The sequence below is a fragment of the Mastomys coucha genome, unplaced genomic scaffold, assembly GCF_008632895.1.
Source record: "Mastomys coucha isolate ucsf_1 unplaced genomic scaffold, UCSF_Mcou_1 pScaffold11, whole genome shotgun sequence".
Taxonomy (NCBI): domain Eukaryota; kingdom Metazoa; phylum Chordata; class Mammalia; order Rodentia; family Muridae; genus Mastomys; species Mastomys coucha.
Genome location: NW_022196893.1, coordinates 15,943,491 through 15,963,082, shown reverse-complemented (window position 1 = coordinate 15,963,082; position 19,592 = coordinate 15,943,491). Strand labels below are relative to the sequence as shown.

General features: G+C 36.2%; 1 protein-coding gene across 2 annotated transcripts in view; it reads left to right on the top strand.

Annotated features, from left to right (window-relative positions):
* Positions 1-19,592, top strand: part of Smc1b (structural maintenance of chromosomes 1B) — a 64,660-nt gene that overhangs the window by 18,842 nt on the left and 26,226 nt on the right. For both annotated transcript variants that reach the window (XM_031351726.1, XM_031351716.1), the window contains exons 9-15: positions 410-617; positions 2,236-2,421; positions 3,906-4,085; positions 7,302-7,448; positions 16,428-16,565; positions 16,846-16,962; positions 17,797-17,903. In XM_031351726.1, the coding sequence (XP_031207586.1) occupies positions 410-617; positions 2,236-2,421; positions 3,906-4,085; positions 7,302-7,448; positions 16,428-16,565; positions 16,846-16,962; positions 17,797-17,903 (1,083 nt within the window). The remainder of the gene's footprint in view (positions 1-409; positions 618-2,235; positions 2,422-3,905; positions 4,086-7,301; positions 7,449-16,427; positions 16,566-16,845; positions 16,963-17,796; positions 17,904-19,592) is intronic.

Below are 19,592 nucleotides of genomic sequence, written 5' to 3'. Positions count from 1 at the left end.
ACTCCTCAGAGTCAAGCTGTCTCTGGGATCCTGTGATTCTGGGATCCTGTGATCCTGGACTTCTTAGATCACCTGGGAGTAGGGCTTCCTCTGTGTGTCAGGGGACTGGCTATGAAGCTTGCTCCCAAGGTCTACTCTGGACACCAGCCCAGACAGGCCAGAAGGAACCCGGGTCACTGGGCTGGCTGAGTTCCTGTGTGCCTGGTCCCGCTGGTCCCAGTTACTCCATGTATTTTCAAATGAACAGAAATTATCAAAAAGCTCTTTTGCCTGTTTAGTGTTGGGTGTGGTTTTTTATTTCTTTCTTAATTGATAGAGCACTACTCCATTTTCATACAGTGCTAGATAAGAGTATTTTATGTTTTAACAAACTGGTTTTTGGTTGTTATTCTTGTTGTTACTGTTATAGGAATTGCTTGGAAGATAAAAAACAGCAAGAAGCAGCCCTGATAAAAGAAATTGACAATACAAAATCAAGAATGTCTGAAGTTAATGAAGAATTGAGTCTTATTAGAAATGAATTGCAGAATGCTGGAATTGATAACCATGAGGGAAAACGTCAACGAAAAAGAGCAGAAGTTCTGGAACACCTTAAAAGACTTTACCCAGATTCTGTGGTAATTGGAATGAATTTTAAAGATTGTGCTCTCTCATTCCTAAAAACAGTATTCTTACTTGAGATTGAAAATATAACTGTTTTAAGGAAGCAGAATTATTTTAGATATGTTGTGTTTTATATTTGACAATTTATATTTTAAAACATAATTATAGAGCAAGAGATAAATAATTTCAAATTGTATTTGTAAGTAAGTATTGAAAAGAAATCTTTATATGAACACAGTACCTAGCCAGTATACATTATGGCTGATATCCCCAGAGAAAATATGGTATGAAGTAGTCTTGGTCCTCTCAACAAGAAACTTCTATACTCAAGTTCTTCATAATTTTTGACAGGTATCACTACCATATTTTCATTTTCTCTCTGTACCTAGTAGTCTTTCATACTAAGGATTTTAGCCAAAATGCAATGGTATCCTATTACATGGGGTGTTAGCCTCACAGTATCATTTTCTATTATATCATGGGCCTCACTACTCCCTCAGCATGCCCTGTGATTTCCTTATGGCCTGCTTTTATTATTTGACACTTCACCATTGCTCTGTTCCAAAACACTTACCATTGACCTTTATGGTCCTACATTTCATGGCCACCTACTTTATCTCTTTACACTGTCTTACTAGAACATCTTTTTTTTCCTTCAAGAAACTTTGGAGAGAAGAAGGGGGACTGAAACTAGAGCCTCATGTATGTGAGGTAAACATTCCACTAACTGAGTTATATCCCCAAGTCTTTGATGCTCTTCTTCAATTTTTACTTTGAATCATGGATAATGACAGAGGAATAGGGCTATGTTGCTCAATCTTGCTTCCTCAATTCATAACAAAATGACACAACCCTATTTTAAAAAAAAACATTAGTTCAGTAATCATATCTAATAGTAGAAAATGGCTATTGTGCAGATTTCTTTTTAAACAGAGAAAAGGCTGGAGGGATGGCTTTACAATTTAAGTATAGTTTTGGTTGTTCTGAACTCTGTAGAAATCAAGGTGATTAATTGACTAAATTCTGAAAATCCTTACCCAGTATTCCTTAATTTGGCAAGAAGCATCACTTATATACTTGTTTCCTTTCAAAACTAGAGGGAATTGATTTTAAAAACTAGAAAATTGTGAGGGGGGGGACCTCTAATGCTCTTTCAATGTAGAGAAGACACAATTCCTCATTGAGAGAGAGGACATTTTGAATCCCTCCCACCAAATTAGGTGTGTTTTTCTAAACAGGACAGAATAGCATTGAAACAGGATGTTAGTTTAAAACTCCACAGAGGGAGATAATGAGATGTTCAAACAGTGTATTTTTACTAAGTGTCAGCTGAGCCCTTGTATTCCCTGCCCTCCAGGGAGAATGAGTAAACAGGAATATGGATTCAGTCACCAGTTGCTCAAAGAAGGCACTTGATTCACTCTGTGGGAAAGCAGTCAAGAGGTTGCCCATTATCAAAAATGAAAGGACCACATTGAATATAGGAATTCAGATGAATTTGAATGTAACTATTAAATTGGACATATAAATTGTATGCAGTTTTCTGACATGCTATGTTACATTAGAAAATAATGAATTATATGTTTCTCATTAATGCATTTGTTTTCTTCTTCTGTTCTGAAACCTACTAAGTTTGGAAGACTGCTTGATCTGTGTCATCCTATTCATAAGAAATACCAGCTGGCTGTGACTAAGGTTTTTGGACGGTACATGGTTGCCATTGTTGTAGCCTCAGAAAAGGTAGCAAAAGATTGTATTCGATTTCTGAAAGAGGAAAGAGCTGAACCTGAGACATTTCTTGCTCTAGATTACCTTGATGTAAGAATTTTTACATTTTTTATTTATTAATTGCCAAATTTAATGTCTTTATTGCTCCAAACTGGCAGCTATGGGATGGGGGTAGGGTGGGTGCAAGTGGTATAACTTGGATGCCAGTTAGCTAGTCATGCAAGTGGCTGGTGTTTCTGAACTTCAGGTGAATAATAGCAAGCAACTGCTTTCTTTTGTGATTCATGATATTTCTTCCTAATCTAATATTGCTACAATTCTTAATGTCTTCAGTTTCGATCCTAGAGAAGAACTCACTATGTAGACCAGGCTGGCTTCAAACTTTTAAGAGATTTGCCTGCCTCTGCTTCCTGAGTGTTAGGATTAAAGACATGTATGCCTGATAAAAATAATTTTTATTTGTTATTCATTTGAATTTTTGAAGGCAAACTCATATTTTACAAAAATATGATATAGGAGAGTCTGAAATGATGACTTAGCAGTTAAAAATACTGGCTGCTCTTACAAAGGACCTGGGTTAGATTCTCAGTACACCTCCATAGCAGCTAACAATCATCTGTAACTCCAGTCCTAGGGCCTCTGTGGGCACTTCGATGCATGTGGTACACAGACATACATGCAGATAAAAAATTTTTAATTAATTAAAATCTTATACAGGAAAAAATAATAACTAAAATCTTATAAAGGGTCATCACATGACTCAGTAGATAAAGGTACTTGTTACCGAGCATGACAACTTGAGTTCAAGATTTAGTCCCTCTATTCACATGGTAAAAGGACAGGAACCAATTCCCACAGGTGTCCTCTGTACTTCCAGAAACATGCTAGAGGACACTTACATACACCCACACACATACTGTCTAAATAAATAAATGTAAAAAATAACCTTATACAGAAACATAAAGGAATATTTCCTTTTAGTACATAGTTCTTAAATACTACTTTTAGAGGTTTTCTACACATTCAGGCCATATGAACATATGTGTGTATATATCTACCATTCCCATGTGCATACATACATACCTTTTAGTATACACAGGATTTTTGTTTAATGGGAATGAGATTATATTTGCTAGTTTTCAGTAATGTGGCAGATATATTTATGATTTGTAGACAGAAATCTGAAAGTACATCTATAATCAGAATTCAGATTAGATGGATTTTGTTTCTTTATATAGTACTGTGCTGCTTTTGGGTACATACCTAAGTGGCTACTGCATTCCATTGTGTTTTATGATGTAAAAGAACACAAAACACTTATTTATTGTTCTATTCCAACCAGCTAGTGGCAGTTGAATCTGGAAAATCTTCCTTGTGGCTTTTGATACATTTCCCTATTTTTGAAAAATGTTACATGACATAACGTGGGATACAGTTTCTCATGTTTTTACTGAAAGTGCATTGCATAGAAGAGCATTTTGTCAAGGCTTGGCTATACTGTGGAAAGGATATATTAAGCATTTGTTTTTTATTTTAGTGTAGTTAATATACCAATTTTCCTTTTAACTGTTCAGATCAAGCCAATCAATGAACGACTAAGGGAAATTAAGGGCTGTAAGATGATGATTGATGTTATAAAGACCCAGTTTCCTCAGCTGAAGAAAGTGATTCAGTTTGTTTGTGGAAATGGCCTTGTCTGTGAGACTGTGGAAGAAGCAAGACATATTGCATTCGGTGGACCTGAAAGACAGAAGGTGAGAGACTTGATCACTCTTCCAACTAAGTTGAAGTTTGTTCATTTGTTTGTTCAGTCTCTATCCCCTACTGCCTTTTATTTAGATGTTCTTTTTAATAAGGAAAACCAGCATAGGAAAGCCTAAGATGCTTTCATTTGATGACTTTTGTTTTGAGACAGGGTCTCATGTCGCCCAGACTGGCCTTGAGCTTGTTATATAGCTGAGGATAACAGTGATAACTATGATCTTTCTACCTCTGTCTCCCAAGTGCTGGGATCAGAGACATGCATTATCATGTCCATTTGTGTATGTACTAAAGATTGGACTCAGGGCATTGTATATTTAGGCAAGCACTCTACCAACTAAGCTATATCTGCAGCTCTTCAGTTAAGTTTTATAAAATTAACTTTTGTAACATTCTCTATATCACAAATTGTATTTTAAAAATTTGATTTATTTCTGTATTCTAAGGCATTTGAGTTTTTTCCTTTGTGTGGAATAAATGTCTTTGTTGATTCCTGTATTTTCTATGCATTGTTCTACCCTTAAATAGCAGGAAGTAATTTTTTGTTGCTTATTTTACATTTTTTGTTCTTATATAATTTAATGGGAATACTTATGTACATTGAAGCTTAACACAATTTTATTTGAAATTGCACAGTTGAAATGTTACTGAGTACTAATCTTTCAAGGAAGTGATTTTTCTTTTAAAAATAAATATTTTAGGGGCAGAGGAGATGGCTTAATAGCTAAGAATGCTTCCTCTACAAGCATGCAGACCTGTCAAATCCATAGCACCCACATAAGCCAAGCATGACCTGACATACCTGTAACTCTAGCATGAGAGGGTAGAGACAGTTGGATCCCAAGATCTAGCAGGTTAATCTAAATAACAAGCTTCTAGTTTAGTAAGAAACTGTCTCAGAATAGTAAGACAGAGAGCAATAGACATAGAGACCCCATATCTTGCTCTGGCCTCTACACACATGCACATGTACATATATATCTCCATGCATGCATGCATTCAAACAAATTTATATTTTTCTTACATGGACAATTTATATTTAGTTGGGCAATGCTAAATTGTTGTTCAGTAATTATGTATTTTTATTTTATAAAGTATATCAATGATTAAGTGCCTAAGCCATAAAATAAGACTGGTGATGCTATATAGTAAATAGTTATGTGATTTTAGGTAAGTTCTTAAACTCTTAATTTTTTCTTATCTAAAACTGAGGAGATAATTAACTCTTATAAAATTATGAAGCATACATTAAGTGATATCAAGCATAATGCTGCCAGAATGCCTAGGAAATAATCCTCAGCAAGTGGTAGCTACTTCATGATCAAGTAACAGTTAGCTAGAATGTCTAGTATCAAAAATTCATACAAGGTAAGCTTTTCTTCTAAGAATTTCCATCCTTTTTTTTTTTTTTTTTTTTTTTTTTTTTTTTTTGGTTTTTGGTTTTTGAAGACAGGATTTCTCTGTGTAGCCTTGGCTGTCCTGGAACTCACTCTGTAGAGCAGGCTCGCCTCAAACTCAGAAATCCCACTGCCTCTGCCTGCCAAGTGCTGGGATTAAAGGTGTGCGCCACTACTGCCTGGCTAACTTCCATTCTTAAATTTAGCATTTTTCTAAAATGCTAAATATACAGCTAAAGGCTGTATACTTATAAAATAGGTTTTTATTTTATGTATATGGGTGTTTTGCCTCTGCATGTATGTCTGTACACAATATGTGTGCCCAGTACCCATGGAGGCCAGAAAAGGTTATCAGCTTTCTTGGAACTGGAGTTATATTGCAAGCTTCAATGTGGATCCTGGAAGTCTAACTTAGGTCTGCTGGAAGCAGCCAATGCTCTTAACCACTGGGCCGTCTCTCCAGCACTTAAAATAGATTTTTTTAAAGATTGTATACATAGTTTTAAAAAGCCATTTGAAGATAAGGTGATTTGTCCCTTAATTTAACTTATATTTGCAATTTATTTCTTATTCACAACAACATGCTTTATCTCATTGTAACGTGTTCTTAGTATTCTAGAATTTTAATCTGGTTTATTTGTGTATCAATAGTATTTCAGAAATGTAAAAAGAATCTTCTGTATTTAGGTTTAGTAAAACAATTTGGGTAGATACCACATTTTCACAGAAATTCTTTCATCTTCAATGTGTACTTTTGATTTCCTATAGACTTCTGTATTTTAAAACTTTATATTTCAAGTGACATTACAAAATAGTCTGGTTTATTTAAATATATAGTACATATTAATCACATACAATGCCTACAAGCAATATAATGTAAAATTAGCAATTCTGCTAGGCATGGCAGCACACACCTTTAAGCTCAGGACTTGGGAGGTAGAGGCAGGAGGGCCAGGAGTTCAAGGTCATCCTTGGCTATCCAGTGTGTTTCAGGCCAGTTTGAACTACATAAGATTCTATCTCAAAAACAAAACAAAAAACATAGCTTCTCCCAGGGTAGAGAGATGGCTCAGCAATTTAAAGCACTTAATGCCTTCCAGAAGACCTGGGTTCAATTCTCAACATGCACATAGTCGCTCACAACCATCTACAAATCCTGTATTAATTATAGAGGATCTGATAATAATTATAGAGGATCTGATGCCATCTTTTACCCTCCACAGGCACCAGAAGTGCACATGGCATACATATAGTCAAAACATTCACACACAAATGTTTAAATCTAAAATCTTAGGAAAAAAGATATCAGCAAAAGATATATAAGGCTGAGAGGGTAGAGTGATTGCCTATATGCTTGACTGAGGCTTTAATCATTCAGAGCTCTGTAAACTCTGGGTAATTTTATATCTTGACTCTAAATTTCACTCTGTATTTATCTTGGAGAATACAATTGTTTGGGGCAATCCTAAAGTTATTTAGTCATTTTCATAACATGCTGTTAATAATATGTCAGAATCTTCAAAACAAAGGATTATATACTATAAATGATTTAATATTAAATACAGTTTTTGCTTCACAGCATTATGTATGTATGAAGCTAATATAGCTTATTTTAAACCTCTGTGGTGGATGGCTTTTAATTCGTTGCCTAGTCTTAGTAAAATGGGTTTTATATTTTTGGGGTTTGTATTCCTTTAAAAATCAGTATTTTATTATTAAAGTTCAGGAAGTGCTTTTCACAGCTACAAAATCTCAGCTGGAAAAAGTAACTTAAAATACATTTTTCTAAGGTAAAATATTTTTATGATGCAGGTAGTAGCTCTTGATGGAACACTGTTTTTGAAATCTGGAGTGATCTCTGGAGGGTCAAGTGACTTAAAGCACAAAGCTCTGTGCTGGGATGAGAAAGAGTTACACAGTCTAAGAGACAAAAGAAACCAACTAGTCCAAGAGCTAAAGGTAAATTCTCATCATAAAAATTATAAGATATTATGGAAAATAATTGTGCAAAACTAAGTATATTTCTTATTAAAATAAGTACTGTGAATTGCTTTACTGTACCTTTTTTTTTTTTTTTTTTTTTTTTTGAGACAAGTGCTGACTCTGGCTATCCTGGAACTCACTGTGTAGACATATCTGGTCTCACCTGCCTCTGCCTCCCAAGTGCTGGAATTATAGGCATGTACTACCACATCCAGCTTCCTATACACATTTTTGTATTAGGTTTTGTTGCCTATTTTATGTTATTTGTATAATAACTTACTCCTATATGTGGTACAGAATTTCTTCACATTTTTAAAAAGATTTATTTTAGCCAGGTGTGGTGGCACACACCTTTAATCTCAGCACTCTGGAGGCAAAAACAGAGCAGGTAGATCTCTGTGAGTTCTAGGCCAACTCGATCTACATAGTGAGCTCTAGGACAAGCAGAGCTACATATTGACTGTCTGAAAAAAGAAAAAATTTATTTTATTTGTGTGCATGCACACATGTATACATATAAGGGGTACCCAAAGAGGCTAGAAGAGGACATTGGATTCTCTTTTAGGAACTGGATTTATAGAAGGTTGTAAGCCATTATGTAGCTCATTATGTAGGTGCTGGGAATGGAACCCAGGTCCTCTGCAGTGGCAACCAGTACTCTTAACCTCCAAGCGGTTTCTCTAGCTCCAAGGGCATAATTTCTAAATAAAATGTCAATATAGATTCTTCATCAATATAATAAGAGAATATGTATGACTATATAAAATTTGTTCTAAAACCACATATAATTTTTTGATATACTTTGCTGATTGGTTTTATATCAAACTGATATAAGCCGGAGTTGTTTTTGGAAGAGGAAAACTCAATTGTGAAAATGTTCTTACCATATTGGTGTGTGGTGTATTTTTCTTAGTTGGTGATTTATGTGAGAAAGCCCAGTCCATTATGAGCAGTGCCACCCCTGAGCTGGGTTATTAGGTGCTACATACAAGCAGGATCTGCAGGTTTGTTTTGTTCTGTTTTGTTTTGTTAAAGACTTGCTCTGTGTAGGCATGGCTGTCCTGGAACCCAGAGATCCACCTGTCTCTGCCTCCTGAGTGCTGGGATTACAGAAAACCATGCCCCCCACCACCACCTGGTTGTCATAGTATTTTATCATAGCAGTAGAAACCCTAATTAGGACATACTTGATAATGTAACCCAAGATGTAATTGGAAAAGTTATATGCTTCTGCTTAGAAAAGGCATTTTATAAAATCTATAGCTAGGTCTAATTGAAATACCAAGTAAAAGAGTAATTGGTTTAGGACTGAAGAGATGTGTGATAGCTAATTTTGGTCATCAACTTGATTACATCTAGAATTAATTAAAACCCAAAAATGGAGGGCACACTGAAGAGGGAGTTTTGTTTAATTTGAAGTGGGAAGATCTACTCCTAACCCAGATGTTTGATGTGGGAAGACCCTTCTCTAATCTGACTCACATCTCATGCTAGAAGAAGGAAGCTTCATTCATTTCTAGACTTTTCTAGCTTACTCTCTAACCTTGTTAGCAAGTCTATTCTTTTACTGGCATTGAGTCTACTTCTTTGGGATTCTATATACTGAAGACTAGCTGAGACATCCAGCCTCATGGACTGTAGAACTACTAGATTCATGGACCTTCCATTCATAAACAGCCATTGTTGGATTAGCTAGACCACAGCCTGTAAGTCATTCTAATAAATCCCATAGATAGATAGATAGATAGATAGATAGATAGATAGATAGATAGATAGATAGATAGATATAGATATAGATAGACAGACAGTCAGTCATTCTGTAAGTTCTCTTGCTCTAAAGAACCCTAACTAATACAGATTTTCGTATCAGAGCTGGTTCTAGAACATCAGAACTATAAGAATGACTAATATATTAAGTATCTGGAGTAAGCTTTCTAATTTGTTAGCACCTATAGTAGCCTCTGTGCTTGGGGAGTACTGAAAGCCAGTAGTGTAAGCTATTTTACAAACTTAAGGAGACAAATGCCTTTGATTACCCTGATAAACAAATATTGAGTTGCAACAAATTTGGTGACTTTGTATACAAAACTTTTGATAGTTTGTGGAAAAATAAGAAAAAATATTATGGTGGTCTGTTGCTCCTAATATCTCTGGACAGATCTCTAATTGTTTCCTGAAAGAGAATCTCTCCAGCAGTCACAGAGTTCAAGTTGCAGAAAATCAAACCACAGTTTCAATATAAGGTTGGTTAGATTACAACAAAAATTCAAGTCTCAGCCTTAGAGGGTGTTGGCAGTTAAAAGTGAGGGCAATAATTGTTAAAGAATGGGATCCTATAACTTGGAATGGATTGTATATGAGGACCCACCCTTTTGAAGCTGCGAACTTTGATCTACTTTCTGCAGAAGATATACTGCCACCTTTTGAAATGTTCCCTTTTCTATCTTTGACAATACTGCTATCCTTTGGAGCCCATCAATAGTTGCCTCTAGACCTATAACCAGACTTAAGGCAAAACACGGTTCTAGAGGGGAGGTAGAAAGTATAGTTCATGAAGAAGAACACTACACTAATAAAGAGCTTAATGAGTCTGCTAATTCATTCAAGCAGAGGTCTGGGGAATATGTGGAATAGATTTTAAGAATATGGAATAATGCCGGGTGGTGGTGGCGCACATCTAGAATCCCAGCACTTAGGAGGCAGAGGCAGGCAGATTTCTGAGTTTGAGGATAGCCTGGTCTACAGAGTGAGTTCCAGGACAACCAGAGCTACACAGAAAAACCCTGTCTCGGAAAAACCAAAAAAAGAATATGGAATAATGATCAAAGGAACACAAAACTGGATCAGGCTAAGTGTATTGATATGGGCTTACTGAGATTTTAGGTCTAATATGGAAAGCTCAAACAATTTTTAAAAAACTGTCCACTGGGAGAAGAAAATGACCAAACTTCCTGAGTTCTATTGAGTACTGGTTCTGAACTGATGCCGATTCTGGAAGATCCCAAGAAACATTATAGCCCTCCAGTTAATATAAGAACTTATGGAGATCAGGTAATTAATAGAGTTTTGGCTTAAGTCTAACTCACCAGAGGTTCATTGGGTCCCCAAATTCATCCTGTGGTTATATACTTACTCCTAGGATATATAATTAGAGTCAGTACACTGGGAAGTTGGCAGAAATCTCACATTGGTTCTCTGACTTGTGGAATGTGGGCTATTATGATTGGAAAGTTTAAATGGAAGCCTTTATAGTTGTCACCGCCAAGGTGACAGTGAATAAAAAACAGGACCACATCCATGCAGAAACTACAGAAATTAGTGTTTTATCATTAAAGACTCAAAAGACTGAGGAGTGATAGTCCCACCACATCTCCTTTTAACTCTGTCTGGCCAATACAGAAGACAGATAGATCATGGAAAATGACCATTGACTAACAAAAACTTAATCACTCAGTCAAATAGCAACTCAGTCAAATAGCAACTGGTAGTATAGCTGTTGTACCAGAGGTGGTATCCTTACTTGAGCAGAAACACATCTCCTGGTACATGGAATGCAGCTATTGAAAAAGTGCCTTTTTTCTTGGTACCTGTCCATAAGGACCACCAGAAGCAATTTGCTTTCAGTTGGCAAGACCAGATTTTACCTCAGGATATATAACTGCCAAGCCCTGTGCCATAACTTAGCTAAATGGGCTCTTGATAGTCTATCTCTTATAACAATATAAATTATATCAATATAATTATGTCAATATATCACATTGGTGATTATATTGATGACATTATACTAATTGGACAAAGTGAATAGAAGGTAGCAACCATGTGTGTACATCAGAGAATGGGAAAGAAATCTAACCAAAATTCAAGGGCCTTCTACCTCAGATAAATTCTTAGGAGTCCAGTAGTGTGAAGTATGCAGAGATATTCCTTTTAAAGTGAAGAATAAGTTATTGTACCTGGCCCCTCCCACCCAAGAAAGAAACAGTGTTTAGTGGGCCTATTTGGATTCTGGAGACAGCATATTCCTCACTTAGTTACTTCAGCCCATATACCAAGTGACCCAGAAAGCTACTAGCTTTGTGAGGGGCCTGAAACAGGAGAGGGCTCTTCAACAGGTCCAAGCTGCTCTATAATTTGGACCATATGATCCAATAGACGCAGTGATACTTAAGGTGTCAGTGGCAAATAGTGATACTATTTGGAACCTTTGGCAACCTATAGATGAATTTCAGGAGAGACTTTGGGATTTTGGAGCAAGGCTCTACCATCATCTTCAGACAACTATTCTACCTTTGAAAGACAGGTCTTACTCTACTATTGAGTCTTAGTGGAAACTGAGTATTTGACAGTGGACCACCAAGTTACCATGCAAGCTGAGCTGTTAATCATGAACTAAGTATTATTTGATCTACCAGTTCAAAAAGTAGGACTACATAGAAGCAATTCATTACCAAATGGAAGTTATATATACATGATTGGGTCTGAGCATGTCCTGAAGGCACAAGCAAGTAACGAAAAGAAGTTGCCTAGGGGCTGGAGAGATGGTTCAATGGTTAAGAGCACTGCCTGTATGTACTTCCAGAGTTTCTGAGTTCAATTCCCAGCAACCACATGGTGGCTCACAACCATCCATAATGGGGTCTGATGCCCTTTTTGGTGTGTCTGAAGACAGCTACAGTGTATTCATATACATAAAATAATTCTTAAAACAGTATATAAAAAAAAAAGAAGTTGCCTAAATGCCTATGGTTTCTACTCCCAATAAAATGCTGTCTGCTACCAAGAATATACCTATAGCCTCGTGGGGTGTGCCCTTACTGGTTGATTGAGGAAGAGAAGACTAGGGCATTTGCTTGATGGTTGTACACAGAAGTGGACAGCTGCAGCATGACAACCCCTTCCTGGGACAACCCTGAAAGACACCATTGAAAGGAAATCTTCACAGTGTGCTTAGGCAGTACACATGGCCATGCATTTTGTTGGAAGGAAAAATGGCCAGATATGTGATTGTTCATTGATTTCATGGGCTGTAGCCAATGGATTGGTTAACTGGATTGTCAGGGACTTGGAAAAACCATGATTGGAAAATAGTTGAGAAAGACATGTGGGGAAGAAGTATGCAGCTAGATCTTTCCAAATGAGTGAAGGATATGAAGATACTTATGTGTCATGTAAATGCTCATCAAAAGGTGACTTCAGCTAAAGAGTTCAGTAACCAAGTAGATAGGATGACCCATTCTGTGGACAGCCAGTCTCTTTCCCTAGCCATTCCTGTCATTGTCCATGAACAAAGTGGCTATGATGGCAGAGATGGGAGTTATGCATAGGTACGACAACATAGACTTCCTTTCACCAAACCTGACTTGGCTACAGCTGCTGCTGAGTGCCAGAAATGTCACCATTCCTCAGGGTTACCAGCCAGTGACCTGGTAGCAGGTTTATTACATTGGACCACTTCCTCTGTAGAAAGGACAATACTTTGTTCTTACTAGAATAGATATTTATTGTGGTTATGGATTTGCCTTTTCTGCATATACTGCTTCTTCCAAAACCACCATTTGTAGACTTACATAATACCTTATCCACTGACATGGTATTCCACACATTATTGCTTCTGACCAAGGAATTCATTTCTTAGCCAGAGAAGTGCAACAGTGGGCCCATGATCATGGAATCCTCTTGTTTTACCATGTTCCCCACCATCCTGAAGCATCTGGCCTGAAGGAAAGATGGAATAGCCCTTTGAAGACACAGTTTCAGTGCCAATTATGTGACAGCAGCCTGGAGAGCTGGGGCAGGATTTTCCAGGGGCAGTATATACTTTGAATTGATCTCCAGTATTATGCTAAGTTTTCTCCCATAGCTAGGATCCACAGGTCCAGGAACATGAAGGAGTGAAAAGGGGAATAGTTCCACTCATTATCACCCCCAGTGACCCACTAGGAAAATGTTTGCTTTCTGTTTCACAATCCTAAGTTCTGTTGGCTAGAAGTTTGGATTCCAGAGTAGTGGGGCATTCCTGCCAGGAGCCACAACAAATATTCCATTGAACTGGAAGCTCAGATTCCCTCCTACCCTAGCCACTTTGGGTTTCTGATACCCTTAAGCCAACAAGCTAAGAAAAGAGTATCAGTGTTAGGAGGGGTGATTGATCCATATTACCATGGAGAAATTTGGTTGTTTCTGTACAATGGAGTTAAAAGTAGTGTCTGGAATCCTTTAGAGTGTCTATTGGTGCTACCATGCCCTCTGATTAAAGTCAATGGGAAACTGCGACAACTTAATCCAGGAAGGGTGACAAAGGGCACAAGATCCATCAGGAATAAAGATATGGGTTTTACCTCCAAGAAAAGAGCCAGCACCTGCTGAAGTGCATGCTGATGGTGGAGGAAATACAGAAGGGTAGTAGAGGAAGGTACTTACAAATACCAGCTAAGACCATGTGATCAGTTGCAGAAACAAGGTTTATAATTGACATGAATATTTTTGTCATTCTGTTAAGAGTGTGTGTGTGTTTTCTCAATTTCTTTATCATGTAATATATTACCAATTAAGAGAATATTGATGGGTATCATAATCAAATATAAGACACTAGAAGAATGTCCCTCGAAGGACATTGCTACATATTCTAAATTTCTAATATTTTTGCAGTTGTAAGTGGGATAGTTATATAATGTTAGTCATAGCTTTGACCTGGTTATTGTTTTCATTTGGGAATTAATCATGACATAAGAAGATATGATGTGTGTCAAGTTGACAAAGGGTGGGCTTGTAATGGCTATTCTTTGTTGTCAACTTGACTACATCTGGAATTAATTAAAACCTAAAAAGGGAGAGCACACATATGATGGATTTTTGCTCAGTTTGAAGTGGGAAGATCTACTTCTAATCTGGATCTTGGAAACTGGAAGACCCATTTCTAATCTGGGCCATACCTTCTGCTGGAAGCCTTTATGCAGATATGAAAAAAGAAAGCTCCACTCTGTCCACTTGCTCTCACTCTCACTAGCAAGCCCATTCCTTTACTGGCATTAGAGCCTCCTCCAGGATTCTAGGGTATAGTGAAGACTAGCTGAGACATCTAGCCTCACAGACTAACAACTACTGGATTCTTGGACCTTCCATTCATGGATGGCTATTGTTTGATTAGCTAGAACACAGCCTGTGAGTCATTATAATAAATCCCCTTTATATATAGAGAGATTCATTCTATAAGTTGTTACTCTAGAGAACCCTGACTTATACAAGATAGCTCAACAGTTAAGAGATAGATCTTGCTGCTATAGATAGATCTTGCTTAACCTGAGTTTGTTTCCCAGCACCCATGTTGGGCAGCTTACACTCACTTGTAACTCTAGCACCAGGGAGTCTGATGCCCTCTTCCAGCCTCCACAAGCATGGTAAACACATGAAGTGTACACCTAGACAAACATACTCAACTATGAGAAAATATTTGGACAAAGAATCCTGTTAGTGACTGAAAGACAACACCCATATGGTCAGGATATATGAAGACATGCTCTGATAAGTAATCAGTAGGATTAACTACCATTAATCCCACTGGATAATCAAAATCAAGTGGGATTAATGGTAGTTAACTGCTGTATCAGTCATTACTTTCATGTTTAACTAAAATCCACAAATCTGCAAACCAAATTGAGATTGGTTTATTCTTTTAAATAAGATGAAATTTTCAATACATAGTCCTAGTGAAAAGAACATTTGTCCACTAACAGACAGTGAGTATAAAAACAATACCTCTAACCAGTCAGTCTCACTGTAGCAAATGTTTTGCATGAAATCAAACACTAATATTATTGAAACAATGGATGCCATTATTAAGAAAGTATTTTAATAATTTTGGAACAGTTATACTCTGGAAGACATCCATCAAAAGAAAGATTTTAAATTACCAAAAGAAGCATGGCTCAGAAAAGCACATTTCAAGTGATTTCAACTTTCCCAAACAAATTCTCAGAAACCAATAGGTACAGGGACATATATATGTTTATATATTTTATAGACTCACAGTAAAAAATATAGAGTGCTTAATTTACTTGTGGTTGCATATAAGGTAAGTGAAGGCAGAAGGGAATGAAGAAGACAAGCTCAAAGAAGATGCTCTACATCTTGTCAGATGGTGTTGTGCACTGAGTGAGATAGCCCTCATTTTTCACTTTTCATGCCTCTATTTTCTGTTGGAAAGTTAGTTGTATGCAGTCTTCCTCCAGAAGACAAATGTACTTTATACACCCAGTGTTTTTTTAGATTTAAATTTTTATTTTTATGATATATATGTATGTGTGTATATGAAATACTCATATATGTATACATTTTAACAATATTTATTTAGAAGCTTTACTATGTATACATCTATATCATGAGTATGTATACTTTTAAGTATGTATAAATAGCTTTACTATGTATACATATGTATCATATGAGTGTTTTTGCCTGACTGTGTTTATTCACCACATAAATAATGTTTCCATGAAGGCCAGAAGAGAGCATCAGATTCTTTGGGACTGGAGTCACAGTTTTATGCTTCCCTCTGGAAATTGAGCACCAGGGTCCTCTGTAGGAGCATCCAGTGCTGTTAACTACCAACTGTTCTCTTCAGCACCCCTACTCCTTTTTATATGTATGTGTGTTTTGCCTGCACATGTCTGTGTACCACCTAAGTGTCTGCCTGCAGAGGCCAGAGTGGGCATTGGATTCCTTGGAATTGGAGTTATAGATGATTGTGAGATACCATTGGGTGCTAGGAATTGAACTCATGTTATCTGCAAAAGCAGTTAGTGCTCTTAGTCACTGAGACATCTCTACATTCCCCATACCCTGTCTCTTATTGGAAGATCTTGAATGATTATATGTAAAATCAGTAAGTCTTTATTATGAAAGCACTTAAGAGTAAAAGTGTTCTTCCACTGTAAAATGTTCTCATATTTCTCTGTTTAGGAGTTAATGAAGATGCTCCGCAAGGAAACAGATTTGAAACAAATACAGACTTTAGTACAAGGAACCAATACACGACTCAAATATTCACAAAATGAACTAGACATGATTAAAAAGAAGCACCTTGCTACATTTTACCGGGTAATGTAAACTTGTCAAAGGTTTGATGGAAATTTATATCAGAACATAGAATTTAAAGAACAATATTTACATAACATTACATAATTATAGTTTCTTTGTCCTATAGCTATATTATAGTCCTTGATAATTTTTATAGTATTTAATCATGTCATTTGGCTATGCCAGAATCCATTGTACTAAAGATTCTTCATTTATTGTAAAAGACATCTAACATGTTTTTAGCCTTACTATTTAAAAAATAAAATAGTTGTATTACTAAGCAGAATTTTTTTCTTATTAGGAACAATCTCAGCTACAAAGTGAATTACTGAATATTGATTCTCAATGTACTATGTTGAGTGAAGGAATCAACAAACAGCAACAAAAAATTGAAGAATTTCAAGATAAGATAGATAAGGTAATAAATGCTGTAGTTATTAAATGACATATAGGATACAGTTCTGGTTTTTGGCTGTGTACATATGACTATGGAGTCAAGACTAGATCAGGAAATCATACTTTGGATACTGCTACTTGCTCATGCCCAGAACAGATGATAATATAAAGTATGATCTGACCAGTACTGAGGATCATAGAGCTTATATATGTAGTTTCCTGTGATTTTGATTATCCAGTGGGATTAATGATAGTTTACTGCTGTATCAGTCATTACTTTCATGTTTAACTAAAATCCACAAGTTTTTAACATGACTTACAATTAAAATACTATTGTGTTTGAGGCTAGATATTTTGTTAGATTGAGATTATGCCAGTTTTTTGGAATTTATTACTGATACTGTGCTCTAGCCTAGAGTTGTTTTCACTGTCCAAGATGTTTACTTAACTCATATAACAGATAGGTTTTTAAAAATATAGAATATTATATTTTGGCATGGCTAAAGTAAATAGAATATCACCTCTTTATATCAGATAGTGCACAATATCATCTAATAAAGCCAATTCATGAGCTTTTTCATGTAGTCTTTTGAATAATAAGTTTGGAAACAGATAAACATAGTTTATGTAGATAAAGAAAGAGAAAGCATATCTGAAGACAGCTATAGTATACTTATATATAATAAATAAATGTTTTTTAGAAAAAAGAAAGAAAGAAAGAGAAAGTACTGGGCTGGGTGCACTGATTACCTTTTGACCTAATTCATGGAAAGCTAAGAGCAAAAAGTTTTATTTAAGAACTGCTTGTTTATTTTTTAAACATGGTTATTAAGTCAGTTTTAAAATAATTTAAAAGGTAGAAGATGACATATTCCAAGACTTCTGTGAAGAAATTGGTGTGGAAAATATCCGTGAATTTGAGAACAAACATATTAAACTGCAGCAAGAAAATGATCAAAAAAGGTATTTTTGTTTAAAAAATATCCCCTAATTTAGGAATCATGCTTGAGGTAGACTTTATTTAAGCTTAACAAGAAATAGTAATGATGGGCTTATATCACAGTAGCTGGTCAGACTTTGCCTTGCATACATAGGCCCTGCCTTAGTTTGATATTCAATACCACAGAGGGTGAAGAAGCTAGTAAACTCAGTTTCTTAGAAAGAAATCTAACAGAAACTAGAACAAAAAGGAAAACCATACTAGTTCTTTTTATAAAGGTCATTTCTCCTAAAGTTAGACTACAGTTTAAATACCATGTATATGGACATGATTTTTTTTTTAAGTAGACTAACTCTAAAGATCACATATGAAGTAAGCAAGAAAAAAGTCAAGGAAAGTAATGAAGAGTGGGAATAGAATTCCAATATTATACTTTATTTCATTTTAGAGATTTAGGTTTCTATGTGAATGTCTGTATGTAAGTTACATGCACATGTGTGAAACTTTCTACAGAGAACAGAAAAGAGTGTCAGAAACCCTGGAGGTGGAGTTAAAGGCATCCTGTGTGTGCTAGGGAACCAAACTCAGCCGTCTTATATTTTTCTTTTTCTTTTCTTTTTTTTTTTTTTCTTGTGTGTGTGGGGGGAGTTTGTTTTAAAATCGACTTTCAACCAAAAGTTATTTTAAAAGATAAGGAAGGATACTTCATACATGTCAAAGGAAAAGTCTACCAAGAGAAACTCTCAATTCTGAATATCTATGCTCCAAACACAAGGATACCCACATTCAGAAAATAAAGTTTACTGAAGCTCAGTTTGTTTGTTTGAGACAGGATTTTTCTGTGCAACTCAGACTATCCCGGAACTCACTCGGTACACCAGACCGACCTCAAATGCAGAGATACACCTGTCTCTGCCTCCTAAATGCTAGGATTAAAGGCATGTACCACCATGACCGGCTTCGACCCTCTTCTAAAAGAGCAGCAAGAGCTCTTAATCACTAAACCATCTCTCCAACCCCCAGTTCCCAAATTTTATAATGTTATATACCTTGAGAACTAGCTCATAAGTACCATCCTGAAATATACTCATTTGTACAAGAAGAGATTTGATATTTAATATGAGTGGACAAAGTTAATTTTTTTTAATAAATCACATTGAGATAGATGTGGTTTTAAAAACTCAATTCCTTTTTCATTCCTTACATGTATTAAAATTCAAGTTATTTTCAAAGCCTTAATGTAAAAAATAAAAACACAATAATAGTAGGGTATACCATAAGCAAATTTTAAAAACAATCACTTGGAGCTAGAGAATTCACTCCAAGTTTAAAGGTACTGTACTGGTGACTCTTGCTGAGGGCCAGTGCTTAATTTCCAGCACTGGTGTTGGAGGGCCTACAACTTCAGCTCCAGGGCATTTAGAACCCTTTTTTTTTACCCCTGTGAGCATCCACATGCATGTAGCATACACATACAGACAAGAACATCTAAACAAAAATTTAAAATAAGCCAGGCAGTGGTGGTGCACACCTTTAGTTCCAGGAGGCAGAGGCAAGTGGATTTCTGAGTTTGAGACCAGCCTAGTCTGTAGAGTGAGTTCCAGGACAGCCAGGACTACACAGAGAAACTCTCTCTCAAAACAAACAAGCCGGGCGTGGTGGCACACGCCTTTAATCCCAGCACTTGGGAGGCAGAGGCAGGTGGATTTCTG